Source organism: Mastomys coucha, unplaced genomic scaffold, assembly GCF_008632895.1.
Source record: "Mastomys coucha isolate ucsf_1 unplaced genomic scaffold, UCSF_Mcou_1 pScaffold13, whole genome shotgun sequence".
Classification (NCBI taxonomy): domain Eukaryota; kingdom Metazoa; phylum Chordata; class Mammalia; order Rodentia; family Muridae; genus Mastomys; species Mastomys coucha.
Genome location: NW_022196895.1, coordinates 31,559,935 through 31,581,032, shown reverse-complemented (window position 1 = coordinate 31,581,032; position 21,098 = coordinate 31,559,935). Strand labels below are relative to the sequence as shown.

Genomic DNA, 21,098 nt, shown 5'->3' with positions numbered 1-21,098 from the left:
TAAAATGGAAGAAAACAAGGTTTACTGGGCATAGTGTAAGGAATGGCAGGATAGTCAATTTAAAGAGTACTAATTAGGGCCTGGATAGATGGCTCAGCAGTTAAGAGCACTGACTGTTCTACCAAAGGTACAGAGTTCAAATACCAGCAGCCACAACCATCCATAATGAAATCTGACGCCCTCTTCTGATGTGTCTGACAGCTACAGTGTACTTACATATAATAATACAATCTTAAAAAAAAAAAAAAAAAAAAAAAAAAAAAAAACAAGGCCAATTTAGCTTACTATAAAATTAAAGAAAGGTTTATGGTTGTTGCTCAGTGATCAAGTGTTTAACATGCAGCCTTTTGAGAACCCTCTAGAGAAACAAATTCACCAAGCTTCAACACCATGAGGGCCATCAACACTCATTATTCATCAAATGAAAAGACTGACTTATCTAAGAAAAAAACAGATGGGAGAATATTTATACCAGGGTCAGAAATGGCTCAGTGGTTGAATGGTGACTACTCTTCCAGAGAACCTAGGTTAAATTCCCAGGACCCAAATGTCAGATCAAAACTGTAACTCTAGTCTCTAGGGTATCTGACACATCCACACAGACATACATGCAGTCAAAATACAAATGCACAAAAATTAAAAACACACCACTTAAAAAAATTCACAAAAAATTAAAAAAGAGTATATTCCACTGATGGTAAAACTCACTGGCATACCCTGCTTAAGACTTGTCATGCCCAAGGTTCTATATGCTCAGCACCATTAAAAAAACAGTAGTGGTGCACGCCTTTAATCTCAGCACTTGGGAGGCAGAGACAGGATGAGGATGACTTTGGAGTTTGAGGCCAGCTTGATCTACAGAGTGAATTCCAGGACAGCCAGGGATACGCAGAGAAACCCTGTCTCGAAAAACCAAAACCCCATCTCCAAAAACCAAAACCCCAAACCCACCCCCCTGAAAAAACCCACCAGAACCCCCCCCAAAAAACCCAAACAACAACAACAACAATAATAAAAAACAAATACTGGGGGAGGGGGAAAATACTAATTAAAAAAAGGAAAAGAAATTTCATTCTTTGTTTTCAAACAGGGTTTCCTCTGTGAAACTATGGCCTGGTTGTCCTTGAACTTACAGAGATCGGCCTGCCTCCTGCTCCCATGTGCGGGGGATTAAAGGCTACATTTAATATCTTGATGGATCCATCAACATGAAGGATCCACAACAACCTTGGCTGACATTCATTAGACACAGCTACCTTTTATTTTTGGGAGACAAGGTTTCATATATCCTGTGGTGACCTCAAATTTCTGATTCTGATTCTCTGTCCCTGAGTGGTGGAACTTTTGGTGTAAGCCACACACACTATGTTCAGTTTTTATATGGTACTGGGGATTGAACTCAAGAGCTTTGTGAATACTAAGTAAACACACTAAACATCTCTAGCCTTTATTTTCTAATGTAATTCCCTTAAAAGCCATTAAAATATTTAACCTTACTAGGTAAGTGGTAATGCACACCTTTAATCCTAGAGGCAGAGGCAGGCAATCTGAATTCAAGGCCAGCCTAGTCCTCACAGGAAGTTCCAGGTCAGCAGGGGCTACACAGAGAAACCCCATCTCAAAAGAGCAAAAAACAAAATGACACAATCTTTTTAGAAAAAAAAAAAATCTTCAAGAATTCCTTCATTTAGGGTTTGTTTTCCAGTGTTTCCCACCACCACCTGATTATACTACTGAGCCATCTCTTCAGCCCTCAAAATTTTTTTTTTTTTTTTTTGAGGAAGGATCTCTGTTTTCCTGGCTGTTGTAGATTCAGAGATCTGGTTGTTTCTGCCTCACTCCTGGGAATGCATGTGCTCTCACATCTGGTGCTTAAAAATAACTTACATGGTTAAAGTTATTTGAGTTGGTAAAGTTCAAACTCATACCACATATTCTTTGTAGTTGTCTGGGTCTCACTACATTGAACCTCAAATTTATGAATCTATTGTCTCTACCTGCATAAGTGCCGAAGTTACAAGAAAAATTGATCTGGCTTAGTATTCTAATTAAAACATCAATATAAAACCTTACCTTTTTAAGTTTTTTCTTGGATGTTGCTGAAGCACTTGCATCTTTTTTCGCAGCTTTATCTGAAGGCTCCTTTTTTCCATCAGAAGATACATCCCCTAAATTAGCAAGATCGGTCTCATCGCCCACTGAACTACCACTTTCTAGTAGTGCTGCAGCTTCTTCTTCATCGACAAGCAGTTCATCTTCAGATTCAAGCAGCATGCTGGGCTCCTGTTCTGCCTGATCATCCTTGGTGTCTTTCTCACCGTCCTCACCCGACTTCTCTTCCTGTTCCTTACCCTCAGCTGGGCTCTCAGTCTTCTGAGCACCATCAGTTTTGGACTTCTTATCACTTGGGGATTCTTTTCCATCTGGGGAGTAGGATCTTTTTCTGCAAAGAGACATTTTGATTGCGGAGTTGAAATGGTAAAGCCCAATACAGCAGTATACATGGTTAATATTGATTCTAGTTATCTACCTAAAACCTGGTCAGCTTGCAGTGGGAATAGCCACCCTGACTGTGGGTGGTACCATCCCATGGACTGCCCGAAGAGGTTCCTGACTGAATAAAAATAACAAATGAACTGAATGGAAGCATTTATCTTTCTTTACTTCCTGACTACAGACATGATGTGACCAGTATTCTCAAGTTCTCACAGTCATTACTTCCTATCTATGCTGGATTGAATCTTTGACCTTTGAACAAAAATTATTCTTTCTTGAAGTTGCTTTGGTCAGACAGTTTGTCATAGCAAAAAACAAATAATTATTACACAATATACAGACACAAGCAAAATCTAATTACCGGGATTTATCTTTTTTCAGTAAGTCAATGCCTCTGTTAGGAATCTACAAGATAAAAATTTTGTAAAAGTTAAAATACATTAAAATTTACTCATTTGTAGAATATATCAATCAAGTAACACACTGCAACCCTCTTTTATATAAGTCTGTACAACCATAACCCAACAAAATCTGCCTGGATTTTAAAATTTCATCTCACTACAATATAAATACAGAAGTAAGCAATATAACATTTTGGTAATATAACTGTTTCAATAAATTTTAAACAAAATAGAAAAATGGAAGATGCTTTCATGAAACAAAATCTCTATATTGGAGAAATAAAAAAGGTTTTTTTGTTTTTAAGATTAAGAAAAATACAAAACATCTTTTTCTTTTCTTTTTAGGCACAGTCTCACTAGCTCAAGGGAGTGAGCCCTACCTGCCTCTGCCTTTCAAGTGCTAGGATTAATGGTGTCTACCACCATACCCAGCCTAGATTTTTCTCATTTTTATACCGGTTTATATAAGGATTTTGTCTGAATGTTTTTAATGCATCACATACATGCCTGAATCACAGAGATTAGAAGAGAGGGTCAGTGTTGAGTTTTGGTCTGTTGCTATGTATTGTAATGCTAAATTCTGTATCCCAAGGTCTAGTTGCCTCAAGATGACTGAATTTTCATGTATAGCAACTTTTGTTGCACAAACCTTGTTCCTTAATTTAAAACTATTGGTTGCATTAAAATGTCCATACTCAATTACAGGAGGGAATGAATAGATGTGGGCAAATTCCAGACCCTGGTTGGGGGTCGCAGGAGGGGGATAATTTTAAATTGGTTCAACTACAGGTCAAATCCTGAAAGAGAGTTACAGGTGGTTGAGTCATGTGGGTGATGGGAACTGAGCCAATGTTCTTGGCAAGAATATCAAGTGCTCTTTCTCAATAAGTCATTAAGACTTTAAGATTAAGTCTGTAAGATTTACTTTTATCTGTGTCTGCCTATCTGTGTTGAGTGTATAATAAAGTCCAGAGACCCTCAGAGGCCAGGAAAAGGTGAATTCAGCAGCTTGGGGTAGACTTGGTTACATAGTTAGACCTTAAGATATTAAAGCTATTTAATATTCCTTAGCAATACGTACCCGCAGCACTAATTTTTTATATTTCTCAGACAGGTCAACTTTAACACATCTCCCTTGAAACCAAAGTGCCTTCTTTAGACAGTGGTCAACCATTGCCATCGCATCTTCTCTGGTTTCCATCTCAATAAAAGCCTGGAAGATGGGAGGGAGAAACCCCACAATGACATTACTTTTACTGGAAGTGCATTAAAATTATTTTACATCATGAAATCATCAAAAAATCAATACACTCCTGACTGATTCTGGGGGTTGTTGATAACTGAATCCTAAGACTCGTTTCATCTCCTGTCCTCTGAATTCTTTACATAAAAATTTCAAGTATGAGTAAAGTGAATTCAGCTGCTAAATTTAGAATCTGAAAAGCTGGTCATGATGTCTCATATTTAAGTCTAGCATTTAACAAAACAAAACCTAAAGCCAGTGCCCATATCCTCAAAGCTGAGTGTCTACATATGTATTAGACCGATAGGAAGAAAATTCTTTAAAGCACTTGTCAACTAGGACAAGAGGAAAAAAACAAAACCGTTTACTTCCAATTTTGCCACTTTTCAAATCTTTAATGCTTGATCATGGGCATCTAACTAAAATTGTGTGTGTGTGTGTGTGTGTGTGTGTGTGTGTGTGTGAGAGAGAGAGAGAGAGAGAGAGAGAGAGAAAGAGAGAGAGAGAGTGAGTGAGTGAGTCAAAACACTTTACTTCCAACTTTGCACTTTTCAAATCTTTAATGCTTGATCATGGGCCATCTAACTAAAATTATATGTGTGAGAGAAAAAGAGAGAGAGAGAGAGAAAGAGAGAGAGGGGGAGGGAGGGAAAGAGAGAGGAGTGTGATTGAGTGTGAGTGTGTGTATATATGTTTAGGATTAACCCACAAAGCAATACATTTATACTACTGACATCTATTCCCAGGAAACCAAATTAAGTACTCTTAAAAACCTGCCCATATGTACTACCTGACTTTTCATCCTCATCAGTATATAATTCTTTATTTTCCCATAAGGCTCAGCAAGCTTGAGGACAGCACTGTCAGAATAGCCAGAATGAGGTAAATTGCTGAGATGTATCACACGTCCAAGTTCTTGCTTTTGATCAAACTTCTGATCTGGTTTTCCTTCAGGTTTCTTTAAAAACAAAATACAAAAACAAAACCAGGGAGAAAATTAGAAAAAAAAATTAAAATACAAGTTAAAGGTTGATAGTTATGCTACAATTACTAACAGCTTAACTTTTAATCAACCAAGCTACCAAATACAGAAATGAAATACAGAAGGAAAGGCTACTACCTTTATTCTCTTATACTTCTGGGATAAATGAACTCTCACTGGCTTGCCAAACACTAATGCTGGTGTAGTTGTATAATAATCCACAGCCGCTTGAGCATCTTCTGTGGTGGCCATTTCAATAAATGCCTAAAATTACACAAAAAGAAATTTCTACAAATGTTATCACCAATATTTACACATTCTACATTACTGTATTTAATCATTTAATAGAGAGCATCTTCAATAGCCAAAATACAAAAGACCACTGTTATCAAGCTGATATTTAACTTAGGAATCACAAACCTTTTGTTTATTAATAAAAATCTATTTACCTTTGGCATCTTACCTTTTCTCTGATATTTCAAATTGACAATTAAAAATGACACCAAAACTAATTGAATTTCATTTACATATGAATGCTATGAATAACTGATGTTTAACTCATACCTCATTAATTTTATTTAGAATCAGATGATTTGAAATGACTCCAAATGGTTCTACCAATTGTAATAGCTGGTATCTCAAGTTTTTTCCTCGCTGAAAATCCATAATGTGAACAACTCTGCTGGTTTCCTACACATTAGAGGGACACACAAAAAAGTCCTTTTAAAAAAGTATTTTCAGAAACTTAGGCATGTATTTACCAGACAACAGTATATAATACTTATTAGCATGTACTAAGCGTAAAGCCCCAGGTTAAATACCTAGCATTAATTTACACACACACACACACACACACACACACACACACACACACACACACACCCCGGTGCAAAGTTTAAGGCCAGCTTTAATCTTTTGATCAACTCTCAAAACAAGAAAAGAAAGGGGTGGGGGGAGGTGAGGCTGTACTGTTGTGGTTAATTAAGTCCTTGGCCCAATATAGCCAAGACCCTAGGTTTGATTTACAATACCATCAAAAAGGCTGGCAAAAGAACCACCTTATACATTAAATTTTTTACTCCATAATCAATCTAAAAACTCTATTACCTAACTTTTAGCATTATAGGGAATTTAAAGAACAGAGCATTATTAAATGCTACGGGAATAAATTCATGTATTTTCTGGTTTTTTTTTTTTTTTTTTGAGATAGGATCTCATATGTATCCTTGGCTGTTCTAAACCTCACTATGTAGACCAGCCTGCCTCTTGCTTCCTGAGGGCTATATGCCACCACACCTGAACTGGAATAAATTCTTCCAAACAAAACAGAACAGAACAAATCAAAAAATCAAATGGTAGTTATTGTCAAGTTTCAAAAATAGTCTCTCTACTGATTCTTATTGCATCATTCTTCCTCTTTGCTTTTTCAAGACAGGGTCTGTCTGTGTAACCCTGGCACCAACAGATCTGCCTCCTGGCCCTTACTTCATGCTTTAAACTATATGTGCGGGCATTTATATGTTATGGTGTTAGTGTGGAGGTCAGAGAACATCTCGTGGGTCCTGGGAATCAAACATAGTTAGTTGTTGCTGCTGAGCCATCTTTCCAAGCTAATTCTGTTTATGAAAGGTCTTTTAACTACTACCAGTCATGTCAAACAGCTTAAAAAGAGTTTATTTACTTTTTTAAAAAATAGTCACATACAGCCCCTGACTGGCCTCAAACTCAAGAGACCAGCCTGACTTTGTCTACTGAATGCTAGAATTAAGTACATGCCCTCACACTCAGGAAACCTAATAGTTTTATAATTAAAATACCCATCCTGTTATAAGGACTGTGATTCAGATTGAATTAACAAACAGTTGGGCATTGGTGGTACATGCCTTTAATTTCAGTATTCTAAGGCAAAAGTAGTTGGATCTCTGAATTTGAGGCCAAGCCTAGTCTACAAACAGCCTACACAAAAAAACCCTGTCTTGAAATCCCCTCAACCCTCACAAAAAAGATTCAATTAATAAGCATTTAAAAGGAATAACATTCCCAAAAGCAATGGACAGAAGCAACAGCTGTATCACGGACCACTCTGCCTTTTTGCATGTGTCTTGGTCCCTGTAGGTTCCCATTACCAGCACCTGTGGAGAGAGAATCAAAAATTTTTAAATGATTCACAATAAATATAATTCCTTTACAAAGCAAGGTAGGTTTACTTTTTAAAATAAACATCTTTCAAATACAAATGGAAAGACATTTATAAATTACTGTCTTTTCATGCTATGTTACTTTAAAAGAACTTTTCAATGAACATTCTTACACCACCATTTACACTAAAGGCAGTTATAGTAAAAGTTGCTATTAAAGGCACTATGAATTTCATATAATCACCCAGATTTCCTCTTGGTCCAACTGCTGGTCCTCCAAGGTGAAATGAAGGAGGCGGCGGTCCCAGAATCCCTGGTGCTGGGTTTGTAGACTGCTGCAGCATGAATGGATCACCCCTAGTAATAAGAACAAAATAAATAAAGTATAATAAAGTACCTCTTTAACTATGACTATGTTAAGTTTTAGAAATATTTGTATATAAAGTAGTAGAAAAGGTGTAACAGTAAAAAGAAAAATCACTACATTATTTTCTAAAAAATTCCTTACACCACTACTTTAAAAAAGTTATTTGGTGAAGAAATAAAAAAAAATATTTTTATGAAACAAGAATATTAACCTTGTATTCCTTACATTGATCTCCTTTATAAACAATAAATAGCCTAAAAAATCTTAACTTACATTGTGTGTCCAGTATCATTGTCAGGATTCCATTCTGGGTAGCTTTAAAAAGATCAGAAAGTTAATTTTAAAATAAAATGGCTCTTCTCACAAAGTAGCTTTGTTAAGCCTCTATAACAGATGATTTATTAGTAAAGTTATCTGAGAATCTACATTGTCAAAAGCATTTGATATTTCAAAAAGAACTTCAGACATCAAATGATTTGGAATAAATCTGGAGTTGTAAACGTAAGTGATACATGTTCCTTTATTTTGTTAAATTGCAAGCAGGGAAAATGCTGTGCAAGAAATTAGAAAGCGGGTTATACAAAGAAAAAAAAAAAGAAAGAAAGAAAAACTAGTGTCCTTCCCCAATATTAGGTATCAGAGCACAGTTAAGGTTATGTCATCAGAAAGAAAAGACGGCCCCAAAGGAATTATGTACGTATGGACAATATGTTCTACAGTAGGCTGTTTCTTCCAATTCCATTTCAATGTAGCAATCAAAATTCAGAACTAAAGCCATGTATGTCAAAAGCTTTCCACATGGAACTTCAGTTGGTTTCTCGTAATTTTAAATTATTCTTTCATATTTTTGTTCTACAGCATATATTAACTATTATTAAAGTGCTACCTTTCCATTTATTCTACTGAAATTTTCTTTTTTTTTTTTTAAATATGGAATGCTTCACGAATTTGCGTGTCATCCTTGCGGAGGGGCCATGCTAATCTTCTCTGTATCGTTCCAATTTTAGTATATGTGCTGCCGAAGCGAGCATGAAATTTTCTTAATAGGCCAATGTATATTTATCCTAGAAATTAAAGAGTAACAAAGCATAATTGCATCTATTATTCATCAAGATATACTTATATATCTGTAATTAAGTATTAACCAGATATCATCAATTATAACAGATATCATCAGTTATAACAGAAACACCATATGCATAAGTAAATGACCAAATCCCCCAAACCAACAATGGCTGTTTCTGATTCACGATATGGATGCTTTATATGTATTTCAAATTCCTACATTTCAAGAAGAAGCTGGCATCGACGACTGTGACTTGCTCCATTGATATGTTGACTCCACTCCTGCAGCAAAGTAAATTAGCAGAATTAACAAAAATTAATAGCCAAAAATCTTTATACGAACCATTAATGTTTCTGCAGTATCAGGTTGTTATGAACACTTCCTGATGTATTAAATCACATTAGTTTATGTTAAAACAATTCCTGAGTCCTTAAAGCTTGATCCTGCCCTCAAATACTCTATGCACATTCTTGGAAAAACTGGATTAACTTGGTCAACATATTTGAGATCTGACAGTAGAAAGATGTAGATAGGAAAGATCAGGAAGAATAATGGGCCTTGAGGTTGGCTAGCACACAGTAACTACTGTGGACCAAGCTCAAGTACCCATTGTTATTGGAACTGATATTTAATAATATTCTGTATGTTCAAATAGCCACATAGCTAGGTTTCTAGAAATTGTGTGTGAATAATTAGTGTAAAGTTGAATTTTTAATTTCATCTAGCCTTTTAGTCAAATTCCAAATATACTATACTTTCTACTATAGCAAAAACAAAACAAAACCTCCCCAAACCAAAAATTAACAACAAAAGCTTCAACAACAACAAAAGCACTGTCAAAAAAGGCCAACATGATTTAATGTAAATGGCTTTTCTAAGAAATGTTTCCCACGTATCAAAATCTTAAGTTTCCATATTTCCTTAAAATAGAATTTTTAAGGTGTGTCTTTCCCCCAATTTTGAGGGAGGCAATGTAGTCCATCAATATTTTCTTCTTTGAGATTTTAAAATATAATGCATGAACTAAATGTATTTGATTCAAATTAATTACCCTATCTCTAGGAAAAAAGAAATCCAGTTTAACTTTTTACCCAATATTAATAGTTAAGGTGGGCTTTGCCACCAAAATGCCTCCGCTTGTTTCCTAAATTACAACAGAACTAGCTATGTCTCCTAAGCTTAAATTTAAACTTACTACAACAGAAGTCTTCTATTGTGGTTAAAAAATGAATGAATTAATAAATGTAAACATTTGAACCCTCCCAAATATATGAGGTCATCTATACTGAACTGTTTAAAAGAATCTACTGTTTTACAAGTAGTTCTGACTTTTCAAATTCCCACAAATCAGACAATTCCTAAAATATCCACTGTTCTTGAAAGTTCTAAATACAATATAAACATGGGCAGGCAAAGTAATTTTTTAAAATGGGGATTAGAGAGCTTCAGCTACAGGAAAATATATCAATTCATACAATTTGCCTTTTATGAAGGCTCAAAATGAAGTTTTATAAATTGGATGCTAATTTCAAAGTTTAATTTGTTAGTCTTCATGCATTTTATGCTGTAAGAAAGTTAACTAAAACCCTGTGAAAGAACTGAAATGGAACACAGCCAAACAAAATAATGCTTAGAATGTGAGGTGCTATCTATCAACTACTATTCTTAGTAACTCTGAAAACTATATTCTTTCAAAAGTTATAGCTAACAGGAACTTGAGAGATTTCTATTGATGTTATACAACAGTTTCTACTTGCAACACAACAGACCATTACTGGAAGCCATTTTAAAAATGGCTATAAGCAAGAGGCGCCATGGGTAAATTCACAAAATTCAGGAAAAGGGACTAAACAAATCCATCAACCTAAAGAATTTCAGAACAATTTCAGATACAAGTATTGATCCTTAAGAAGCAGTGTTTTAGGAAAAGAATGTTATCATTTTAAGCATGCTTCTGAATTTATAGGAAATAGAAAGGACACAGAGCTGAAAAGAAACTATATCCAATTCCCTATGTCCTTTAAGTTTCAAGTTTATGGTAAAAAATGTGGCTGGTCTTTCAAGTACTAAAAAGAAGGCCAAGATCAGGAATTTAAGTTACACACCTCCCACCCATCCATCATAAATTGGCTTTACTGTACCTAATCTCTTACTGTCTAGATTAAAATGAAGACTGACTCCAGTGGTTAAAAAAACCCAAACCAAACCAAACCAAAACCAAACCAAACAAACCAAAACCAAAAACATTGATTATGTTAGTTTTGAAATAATCATTCTAGAAGCATTTCCAAAGTGCAGAACAATGTAATTTAAAGACCTAACTAACACTAGAAGGAAAAAAATAGAAACCCAAGCCATAAGACAAAAATGCTGCAGTGGGCATTTTCTATAAGTTGAAAGAAGTTTCAGATTGTATGCTATTTTAATGTTCTAAAATGACCTTGAAAAGAATCCAAAGGAAGACCATTACTTAAAATTCACCTAAAAATATAAAATAAGGGCACTCCATCATAGTAAGTTACTACTATGCTTTTCATGTGAACTTTTGTATATAATGTAGGCTATTTAACATTACCCTTTAGTGAAAACAACAGATTTTCCAAGTTATGCAGTGATACCAGAGAGCAGGATACTTAATTTTTTTCATTGTCTATGTCTACAAGATTTTCTTTTAAAAAAAGTCTATCAGTCGACAGTTATTGTTGAAGTAAATAATCGCCTTTTCAGTGAAGAAGATACACAGAAAACATCAGTTAATTGAGGCTGTAAAATTGTAAAACTATAAAACACTTAGAAAATCCACATACTTAAAATTTGTTCCAATTGGTTTAACCTACAAACACAAATTTTGTACCCAATGGTTAAGCAAAATTCTTCTAAAATAATTGCTGAATATACCTAATATTTAAGAGTAGGCAAACTAACTAGAAACCTAATGTTTTTATAGGCTAAAACCACTCCTCAATCCAAAGTGTTAGCAAGTATTTCAAACTGCTCTTGTTAATTTAGATTCATTTAAATTATTAGCCTTCTTTAGGAAGTAGTAAAATTTGAAGGGAACAAAAGCCTTATAAAAACCAAACTTTTATCTGACAAATCCTCTTATGTTCCTTTCTTCTAATAGCAAAGATTCAGTTCTTTAAGATGATTTTTATTTGATCATTTTAACTATTTCCCTTAAAATTTACAGATCATTTCTGAGAACACCAGTCAAGTAATTTCTGCTTGGTAAAGAGGTTAAGAGGAAACACAGAAAGAAGTCAATCAAATTTAATGGAACTTTTTTCATTGTTTTAATTTATACTAGACTAAATCTTAAAGTTTAGTACAGAGAAAAACCATGGCATATTTATTATATCTAAAAAATTGGGAATAAAAATGCCTAACAAATAAGATTTGCTGACTCTTAGAGCTCCAGGGTTTATTTCTTTGTTGAGACAGGGTCTCATTATATAGCCCTGGCTGGCCTGGAGATCAGGCTGGCCTTGAGATCCACCTGTCTCTGCCTCCCCATTGCTGGGAATACAGGCATGAGCCACCACATCCGGCGGCTCCACTTCTTAAAAAAAAACAAAACAAAAAAACCCTACAAATCTAAATTTGGCATTTATGGTAACTTATTCGACATAGGATAAAAGATTAAAAGATAAAAATGCTGGGATCTAATCACAGAAAAGAGAATAAAACATAAAAAAAAGTTAACAGGAGGATTAAAAAAAGTCAAACACTGAAAAATGAAGTTAAAAGAAAGTGATATGAAAAGAAAATGTCCCAGATGTTGCTGTAAAGAAAAACCCTGTAATAGTAACCATAAAAATCAATCTCATGGTAGCACCTATTCCAGTTAGGTAAGTTATTACAAAGCACATTGGGGAAAAATGGATGGTCACAGATTATAGAACAAGCTAGAGGGGTGCTACAGCACCATTGACTTTAAGTCAACTGTAATATATACTGAAAAATAGATTTTAAAACCCCATGAGAATGAGTAGCACTGAAAAAGTTGAAAGAGAAGGACAACATATTTAAAAGGGCGTTTTGAAATGGTTTCCATTTTGCCAGATGTGATAATTAAAGAATTAGGTTTCCTTTTTCCCCCACAAATGACTACACCAGAAGTACAATAAGCCTAAATCAGAAAAAGAATTTTTTTAAACAAGGAACACAGAGCAGAATAATGCAGTCAATGATTTATCAGAGTCTCTAAAGGGACAGATGCAATAAATATGGGATAATAAAAAGTGAGCTTTGAAGTATGTTTAAGGAAGTTGTGAAAACAGAGAAAAAAAATGATGAAAATTTTCAGTCGTAGTATGAGAGTTTGTGTTAAAGGGAAATTAAAAACGGAAGAATGAACTAATCTAAAATATGAAACATACTGAAACACACACCAGGGCTCTACATTAACTCTTTCCCTGTAGCCACAGATAAGGAAAAAAAGAGAATTTTCTAAGAATATATATTTGACTACATATAAATCAGCAATCAAGACAGATGGAAAGCTGAAATCTAGCATCCTAAATGGAAAGCACATTGACTTCAGGGGGAAAAATGCTTAAAACAATTCAACAAAGCAGACTGGGGGAGAAAAAAGCCTGCTTAAATATGATTAAGAAGAACATACTGATGCCAAAAAAAAACAAGAAACATAAAACCCCCCTAAAAAAACCAAACAAAACAACAAAAAAAACAAACAAACAAAAAACCCATCAAGATAATTCCAGTGGATGACAGCTTTGTGGCAAGAAGCATTCTAGGTAGATTGTATTATTAATGTAAAGCCCTGGTTTATATTGCTCAAAAACAATTACCTTCCAAAAAGTGTTCTCAAAAGTATAACAATTCTTGATCAACTCAATGTCATCAGACTACAGAATTAGAGTAAAAGATATAGATAAATACAGAACAGGCACTACAATGTAAAAGAAATTAGAAGCATCTGTTGCTTTAACTCACCTTATTAGAATGAACTGGCAAATCACATATAGAGCACAGATGGGGATAACCCTTCGGTAAGAGTCCATGGAAGTCTTCAATATTGCTACTTGGAGGAGCGCCCCTCTTTTTCTCAAAGAGAGATCTCTCTTGTAAGGGGCCAGGACCACGTCCCATTCTCTCATACTCACTGTCAAATTTATGATAGTTATGCGAGGTCTCACCAAAAAAAGAATCATCCCTACACCTTTCTCCATCTCTTAATCTGTCATCTTCATAATCCATTCTGTCATAATAACCAGATTCTTGAGAACGACTTCCATGGTCATAATCAAGCACTGGGTTGAGACTAGGACCACGATCATCAAAACTATCTCTTCTAAAGTGCCTTTTTTCTTCCCAATCATCCCTAGGTACTCTGTATGGTGGCTCCCGTGTAGCAGATCTGCCATCTCTACCATAACTCAATGTAGGGCCTTCTTCAGTTCTCCTCCTTTTAAGCTGTAGAAGAATTTGGGGCAAGTTCTCAGGAGTAATCTTGTCCTCTGGATAACGACTCAGTTCATCTAAGTCTCTAGCAGACAGACCAAAGCTGGCCAAAATATTACTGGCCTGGTCTGTATCTCCACGGTGTTGAGAAGACAAAGGGAGTGGACCTCTACTTCCAATGTTAAATATAGATTGCAAATTATGGGAAGAAGTACTAGCAGAAGACAGTGCACTATGAGCTCCTTGTTGATTCAATGAAGAACTCATTCCAAGATTCATTAAACTAGCAAGGCGTGCAGTACCCTGGTTCATCCTTCCAAGAGATGCTGGCATACTTAAAGACTGGGTAGCAGCAGCAAGAAGGCCTATTCCTGCTGCAGACAGGTCACGCCCATGACCCTGTGAATCCCTACCGAGAGATGACTGCTGGAATGACTTGGACATTGTAGAACTATCTCTTGTCTATTTTATAGATCAAAAAAATAAAAAAAAAATGTTTTAAAAGACGGCCAAAAAGAAAGCTCAAGCTAGAAAGCTAGGTTAACTTTGCTTCAAAAATGGTAACGCCAAGAAAAAGGATCAATAAGGACTGTAGAATCTTCTTCAAGCTGAGAACCAGCAGACAACTCTGTAGAAAAATAAGCAGTTTTAGTCATAAATCCCTTTAGTAGATGCCTTTTTTTAAGAAAAAAAAATTTACGCATCATGTTGATTTAAAAAAACCACCTAAGACCTCAAACTTACAAGGAATTCATTACATATCTTAAACAGATTCTGGATATATGCAGAGCCTGCATATAGATATTTAAAAAGTAGCTTTTCATGCTGAAATTTAACAAAGGGAATTTCAAATTGGGCTTAAAAACATTTAAATCTAAGGGCGAAATGTTTGGGTGCATCAAAATTGCAGTGAAAACATTGATGGGCTTCTTCTTTTAGAAGAATAAAAATATATTCTATCATACGATGCTGAAGTTCTAGAAGACTAAAAAAAAAAAATCAAAATAAAACAAAAACAAAAACCAAGGTCAGCAAGTCAAAGATGAACCAGTAGTATTCTGCTTTAGAAAATGAGACCTATTATCACTCTCAGAAAGAACCAAGTAAAATCACAAGTAAATGAAGCTTAGGGGTCAAGCATCTGATGTAAGATCTAAGATCAAGTAACAGTTGAGACCTTCACATAGCAAAAATAACTTGAGGTAAAGACAGATGTGAATAAGAAAAATAATTTCCTACAAATTTAAGCCGCACAACTAACTGCCTTCTTACTGACCATCCTATACCAGGCAGTGCTTATTTGATACCTACTCTTATAAGGTAAGGAGAACAATTTTGGTCAGTATAGAAACAGACCTAACAAGAAAAAAACCCAGATATAGGAAATACAGGTGATTTAAAGACGGGAAACATCCCAAGTTAGCACCTATTATTGTTCATTTAATGTTCAAGGCTATAACATCTCTAGAGTTCAAAGCTTATAAATGAAATCTAAGATCTTGTTAACAGATTTCTGCAAACTCTTCACAAGGATAGCCCAGTAGCTTGAAACCTTTTAACTGATTATGATCCTTCAAGATGTGTTTCTGGATGAAACTTTATTTTATTAAATCTGATTCACTGTATCTCAAAACTGTTATAAGGATATGCAAAGTATTAACATGTGATTCCCATAAAGCATTAGTTAAAAGATACAATACAACCAATGTTTTCTGTAGGACAACTTTACAATCACAATCACATACAAGATAAATCTGATCAATTTGCCAGACTTCTACTATGATGCATTGCTTTTTCAGTTTTATGCTGATTAGCCATATACCTAAGCATTGGTAGTTTAATAAAATTATACTAAAACCCAGAAAACACCCAATAGTTAAAAGTCAACTATAGGATCAATTCCATCAATGATTAAGATTAAAGGAAAGATATACTGGACGAACACAGAGGCAGAGAAAGAAAAAAAAAGTTACAGGCAAGAAAGATTTGGACTGGATTAAAAAAATAGATGTAATAAAGTAAGACACAAATGCTATCAGTGGTAGCTGGAATTACAGATGTTTTTGTACACCAAGAAAGATGAATTTGAGAAAAGACACCAAGGAAAATTGTTCTAGACAAGATCCACTTATGTAATCTACTTAAGCTTTGAGTTAAGATTAATGAAGAGAAGAGTTAGTGAACAGTGGATGAAAGTTTTTTTTAATAGTATCTTTAAAATGCCACAAAGGACAGCAGGCTGAAATACTATATACATTAGTATTAATGTCTACATTTTATATACACTTTAAAAAAAAGAGCCATTTTCAAAATAAAAGTTTTAAACATTAGGGTTAATTATACAGCTTTGACTTTCATGTTACAGTCAAAGCCTCTTATTGTTCAAAAGCCTGTCTTTTGAAAAAATGCTAAAATAGTACTTTGTTGCACATAAAAAGACCATATTTTAAGGAAACAATCATTTTAAGTTAGAGACATCAATCACACTCTTGTATTTTACATGAAAACAGTGGATCTGGAAAACCAAGTTAAGGTAAAAGACAAAACAGAAAATGGATGTTAGAAAAAACTCAGAAAAGGGAGGACAAACAATATAAAACCTATGACAAGTGCAATTCCACAAGAACCACTTCTCTACTACTTTTAACACACTTAATTTCAAAATGCAGCTAAGAACAACACTGTAGAAGTGTTACTCAAAAAAGAACTCAAGTTAGGTTTTTTAACTGATACAAACCAAATAAATTGCCACACCCCACCCTCCCAATAGTAGTGCTCATTCATAAATATAAACTCAGCACTTAAGCTGAGGCAGTAGGAGTTTGAGGTTCCACACACACATTCTAAGACATCTTGGAACCTAGTTTCAGAAAAACTTAGAAGTATGTTACAGAACAAAGAAGAGAAATCAGGCATGAAAAGCACTGCTCAGAAAATATAAAAATGGTGCTACTAGTATATTTTAGTCAACGAACCTGCAATATACAAGCCATTTTTAAGGGCTCATTTCCATGGGATCTGATTCATTAGTAAAGTTAGCATAATACTGAAATACTTATTAAAAGTTCAAGGGCTGGGGATCACTTAGATAGCTCATGGGAAAAAGGCTTAGAAAGACCAGTTATACAAATTTTATCTCAGGAGCAGACAGAACGGTTTGGGACCAACCCTACAGAATTGTCTTCTTGTGACACTTGCTGTTCCATATCCTCTTTGCAACATGTTCTATCCCCAATTATAAGTAAACAAAATTTATTTTTTAAAATTAGGGAGCTGAAAGCTTGAGATGTTACCCAGTGAGCAGAGTGCTTTTAAAACCTTGGACTTAACCTTCAGCACTGATATAACATCACTCAATTGTGATCCTACCATAATGTCCACATTTGAAGCTTGGCTTCAAACTCAATATGTTCTTCTTGCTTCTACTTCCAGAGCACTGACAAGAGTAGAGGCAAGAAGATCATGAGCAAAAGTCATATTTAGCTTAAAAAAAAAAAAAAAAAAAAAAAAAAAGTTTGAGGCTGCCTGGGCTCTCTTCTGAGAACTAACCTACGAATGTAATGTCAAAATACAAATTTACCTATAAATTCTAAATGTCCACCCATGAGTGCACAATCTTCCACTCTCCAAACACAAAACACCCCTACCCTCTAAAAATCAGGAAAACAAACCAACCAACCATACCAAAATGACTTATAATTTTACTTTAGGTAGGATGGGAGGGGAATGGAATGTGGACTACTCACTTGCCTAGCACATTTGAGAACTCTTGAGTTCAACTGCCAGTATCACACACACACACACACATACACACACACACTCTCACACAAAATGAATAAGTGCAATTTACATTATGAAAATCAGTTTACTTTATACTTGAAATACAAAAGCAGCAGGATCTTGGTCTACATGGTTAAGTTTAGAGCTATATAGTAAGACCCTGTCTCAAAACGAAACAACAAAAATACTTTTATGTGTGCAGTGAACATGAGTGTGATTATAGGATAGCTTGCAGGAGTTAGTATCCTACTATGTGGGTTCTGGGGATTAAATAAACTCAGGATGTCAGGTTTGGCTAAAAGCAAATTAGGCCAATGATCAAAATTGACCAATTGATTGAAATATGCATTTACATATAGAACAACCTCTTATTTCACATAACAATACAACTCCCCTCCCTGAGTATTAAGTATTCTTTTTTTTTTTAATTAAAAATACTAGGTCTAGGTTGACTGTTCAGACAGTAAAGTGCTTGCCCTGCAAACACAAAAACCTGAGTTTAACTCCCTGAGGTAAACTTTAAAAAGGTTGGGGCATATTGGTAGGGGTTTATAACCTCTGTACTTAGTCAGAGCAGGGGATCTTGCTTGGCTAACCATTGTAGCCTAATCTGGAGATGTCAAACCAAATGAGACCTGATGTAATTCCTGAAGACACTTGGCATTGTCCAACACATTTCTTCATACACTTTAAAAAACAACTAAAATATGTCAGAAAAGAAAAAACTGTTAAAAGGTATCTATTATCGTTACATCTTGAGTTATGTTCTCAATTATATAAAATAATTGCTTCTTAAAAACACATTTGTTGGGCTGGAGAAATGGCTCAGCAGTTAAGAGCACTGGCTGCTCTTCCAGAGATCAATTCCCAGCAATCACATGGTGGCTCACAACCATCTGTAATGGGATCTGATGCCCTCTTCTGGTGTGTGTGAAGACAGTTACAGTGTACTCATATACATAAATAAATCTTTTTTGTTTGTTTGTTTTTTGTTTTGTTTTTCGAGACAGGGTTTCTCTGTATAGCACTGGCTGTCCTGGAACTCACTCTGTAGACCAGGCTGGCTTCAAACTCAGAAATCCGCCTGCCTCTGTCTCCCAAGTGCTGGGATTAAAGGCGTGCGCCACCACCGCCCGGCATAAATAAATCTTAAAAAAAAAAAAAAAAAGTTTGTTTTTGTCTGCATGTGGTGTTCATATTGTGATACCATTACTTGGCAGGCTGAGAAAGGGAATTTCTATATTCAACTTGAGATACAGTGGGTACCAAGCCAGTCATGCTGATATAGCAAGACGGTCTCTAAAACTAAAGCAACACAGAACAAACTAAAACAACTAGAGACGTCAACTAGTTTGTGGTAGTTTAAGACATAACCAAAAAGTAGAAACATGCAGGCAATAATATCATTCATTATATATTAAAATCTTTAATCTCACGATCACAAAAAAGCTATAAATAGCTACAAAACCTCAATCTTTTTATTATTCTCATTCTGAGCCATACAAAAGGATGGCAAAGGCAAGAACTTTTTAGATTTTTCTGCTTTGGGGTATGTGCTGTGAGGGCAGGCATGCATATGTCACATTACATGTATAAAAGTCAGTGCATAACTCTCAAAAGTCAATTCTAGGAGGTGGAGAGATGGCTTAGCAGAAGACCTGAATTTGGCTCACAGCACCCACTATCTGAACTACCTATCTCCAGTTCCAGGGTATCCACCACACTGGCCTCTGCAGGCACCATACATGAATGCAATGTACCTGTACACATGGGGGCAAAATACTCATACACATAAAATTAGAAGAGTCGATTATCTTCTGCCACATTGTGGACTCCAGGATTAAATTCAGTACCTCAAATCACACTAATACCCCTACCCATTGTGCCACCTCATTGACACTTAAATGTTTTATCCAAGTCAAAAACACTAAATATGTTTAAATAACAATAATGGCAATAAATATGTTGTCACTGGCAGATGGCATTGAGAGTTCATCATCAATCTCAAGTCAACATCATATATGAAGGCTGAAGAAGCTTTTGACTACAGGTATGAGCCACACCATATTTATTTTTAAGATTAGGGCTTTTGAATTTTTTTCACCAGGCTCCTGAGTTTCAAACTCAGGGTCTCATACATGATAAGCAAATACTCTACTACAGAACTATACACTCCAACTCCAAGGGGAAGATTTTTAGACCAGTATAAATATTCATGTTCAAGGACAGGGTTGACAATTATTCTTTAAAAGTTTCATTTGGCCGGGCGGTGGTGGCGCACGCCTTTAATCCCAGCACTTGGGAGGCAGAGGCAGGCGGGTTTCTGAGTTTGAGGCCAGCCTACAGAGTGAGTTCCAGGACAGCCAGGGCTACACAGAGAAACCCTGTCTCAAAAATCAAAAAAAAAAAAAAAAAAAAAAAAAAAAAAAAAAAAAAAAAAAAAAAAAAAAGTTTCATTTGGTGGGGCTGGAGATATGGCTTAGCCAGGACAGAGCACAGGTTACTCTTTCAGAGGATCCATTCCCAGCACCCACATGGTGGCTCACAACCATCCATGACTTCAGTTTCAAGGAATACCTGCCCTCTGTGGGCACCAGGCACATACGGGGCACAGACATACATACCACAAACTTTTTTAAAAAATCATTTCATTTGGGGGCTGGGATGTAGTTCACTGGTGGAGCAATTAATAATGTGTAAGGTCCTAGGATCAATTCTTAGAACCATAAAAATAATATTAAAAAAAAAATCTGTCACTCATTAAACCTTGCAGAAGGCTTTAATATATATAAGTTACCAGCACAAGGCTAGAGATGACTTAATGAGTAAAATTGTTTGCTGTGCAAGCATGAGGACAAGTCAAATGCACAGGATGAATATCTGTAACCCAGCACTTCTATAGGACGAGGGAATCAGAGGAGATCCCAAAAGTTGGAAGGCCAGCTAGCTAGGAGTGCAAAGCAGAGTGGAATGGAGTATAATTCTTTCTCAAACAAGATAGAGGGTCCATACATGTGAGCTTGCATTTGCTCCTGCACAAACACAAGGAGTTACATAGCAAGACCCAGTTTCAAAAACAAAACAGAAACATTGTATTTTCTAATATGTATGAGCTCCTGACTGACATAATAAGTGGAGTACCTTAACTGGATTTGGGGGTTGGGGAGGTGTCATCCTATGCATTTCATTCTAGATAGTCTT

General features: G+C 35.4%; 1 protein-coding gene and 1 non-coding gene across 3 annotated transcripts in view; both read right to left on the bottom strand.

Moving 5' to 3' along the window:
* Matr3 (matrin 3) overlaps positions 1-21,098 on the bottom strand; it is a 28,392-nt gene that overhangs the window by 3,341 nt on the left and 3,953 nt on the right. For both annotated transcript variants that reach the window (XM_031365354.1, XM_031365353.1), the window contains exons 2-12: positions 13,650-14,745; positions 8,913-8,974; positions 7,901-7,942; positions 7,505-7,617; positions 7,202-7,254; positions 5,687-5,812; positions 5,261-5,386; positions 4,931-5,098; positions 3,979-4,110; positions 2,858-2,901; positions 2,074-2,443 (exon numbers count right to left, since the gene is read on the bottom strand). In XM_031365354.1, coding sequence (XP_031221214.1) covers positions 2,074-2,443; positions 2,858-2,901; positions 3,979-4,110; positions 4,931-5,098; positions 5,261-5,386; positions 5,687-5,812; positions 7,202-7,254; positions 7,505-7,617; positions 7,901-7,942; positions 8,913-8,974; positions 13,650-14,561 — 2,148 coding nt within the window. In that variant the 5' untranslated portion in view covers positions 14,562-14,745. The remainder of the gene's footprint in view (positions 1-2,073; positions 2,444-2,857; positions 2,902-3,978; positions 4,111-4,930; positions 5,099-5,260; positions 5,387-5,686; positions 5,813-7,201; positions 7,255-7,504; positions 7,618-7,900; positions 7,943-8,912; positions 8,975-13,649; positions 14,746-21,098) is intronic.
* On the bottom strand, positions 8,552-8,658 carry LOC116087832. The gene has a single exon (XR_004117634.1). It is a non-coding gene; the product is annotated as a U6 spliceosomal RNA (small nuclear RNA).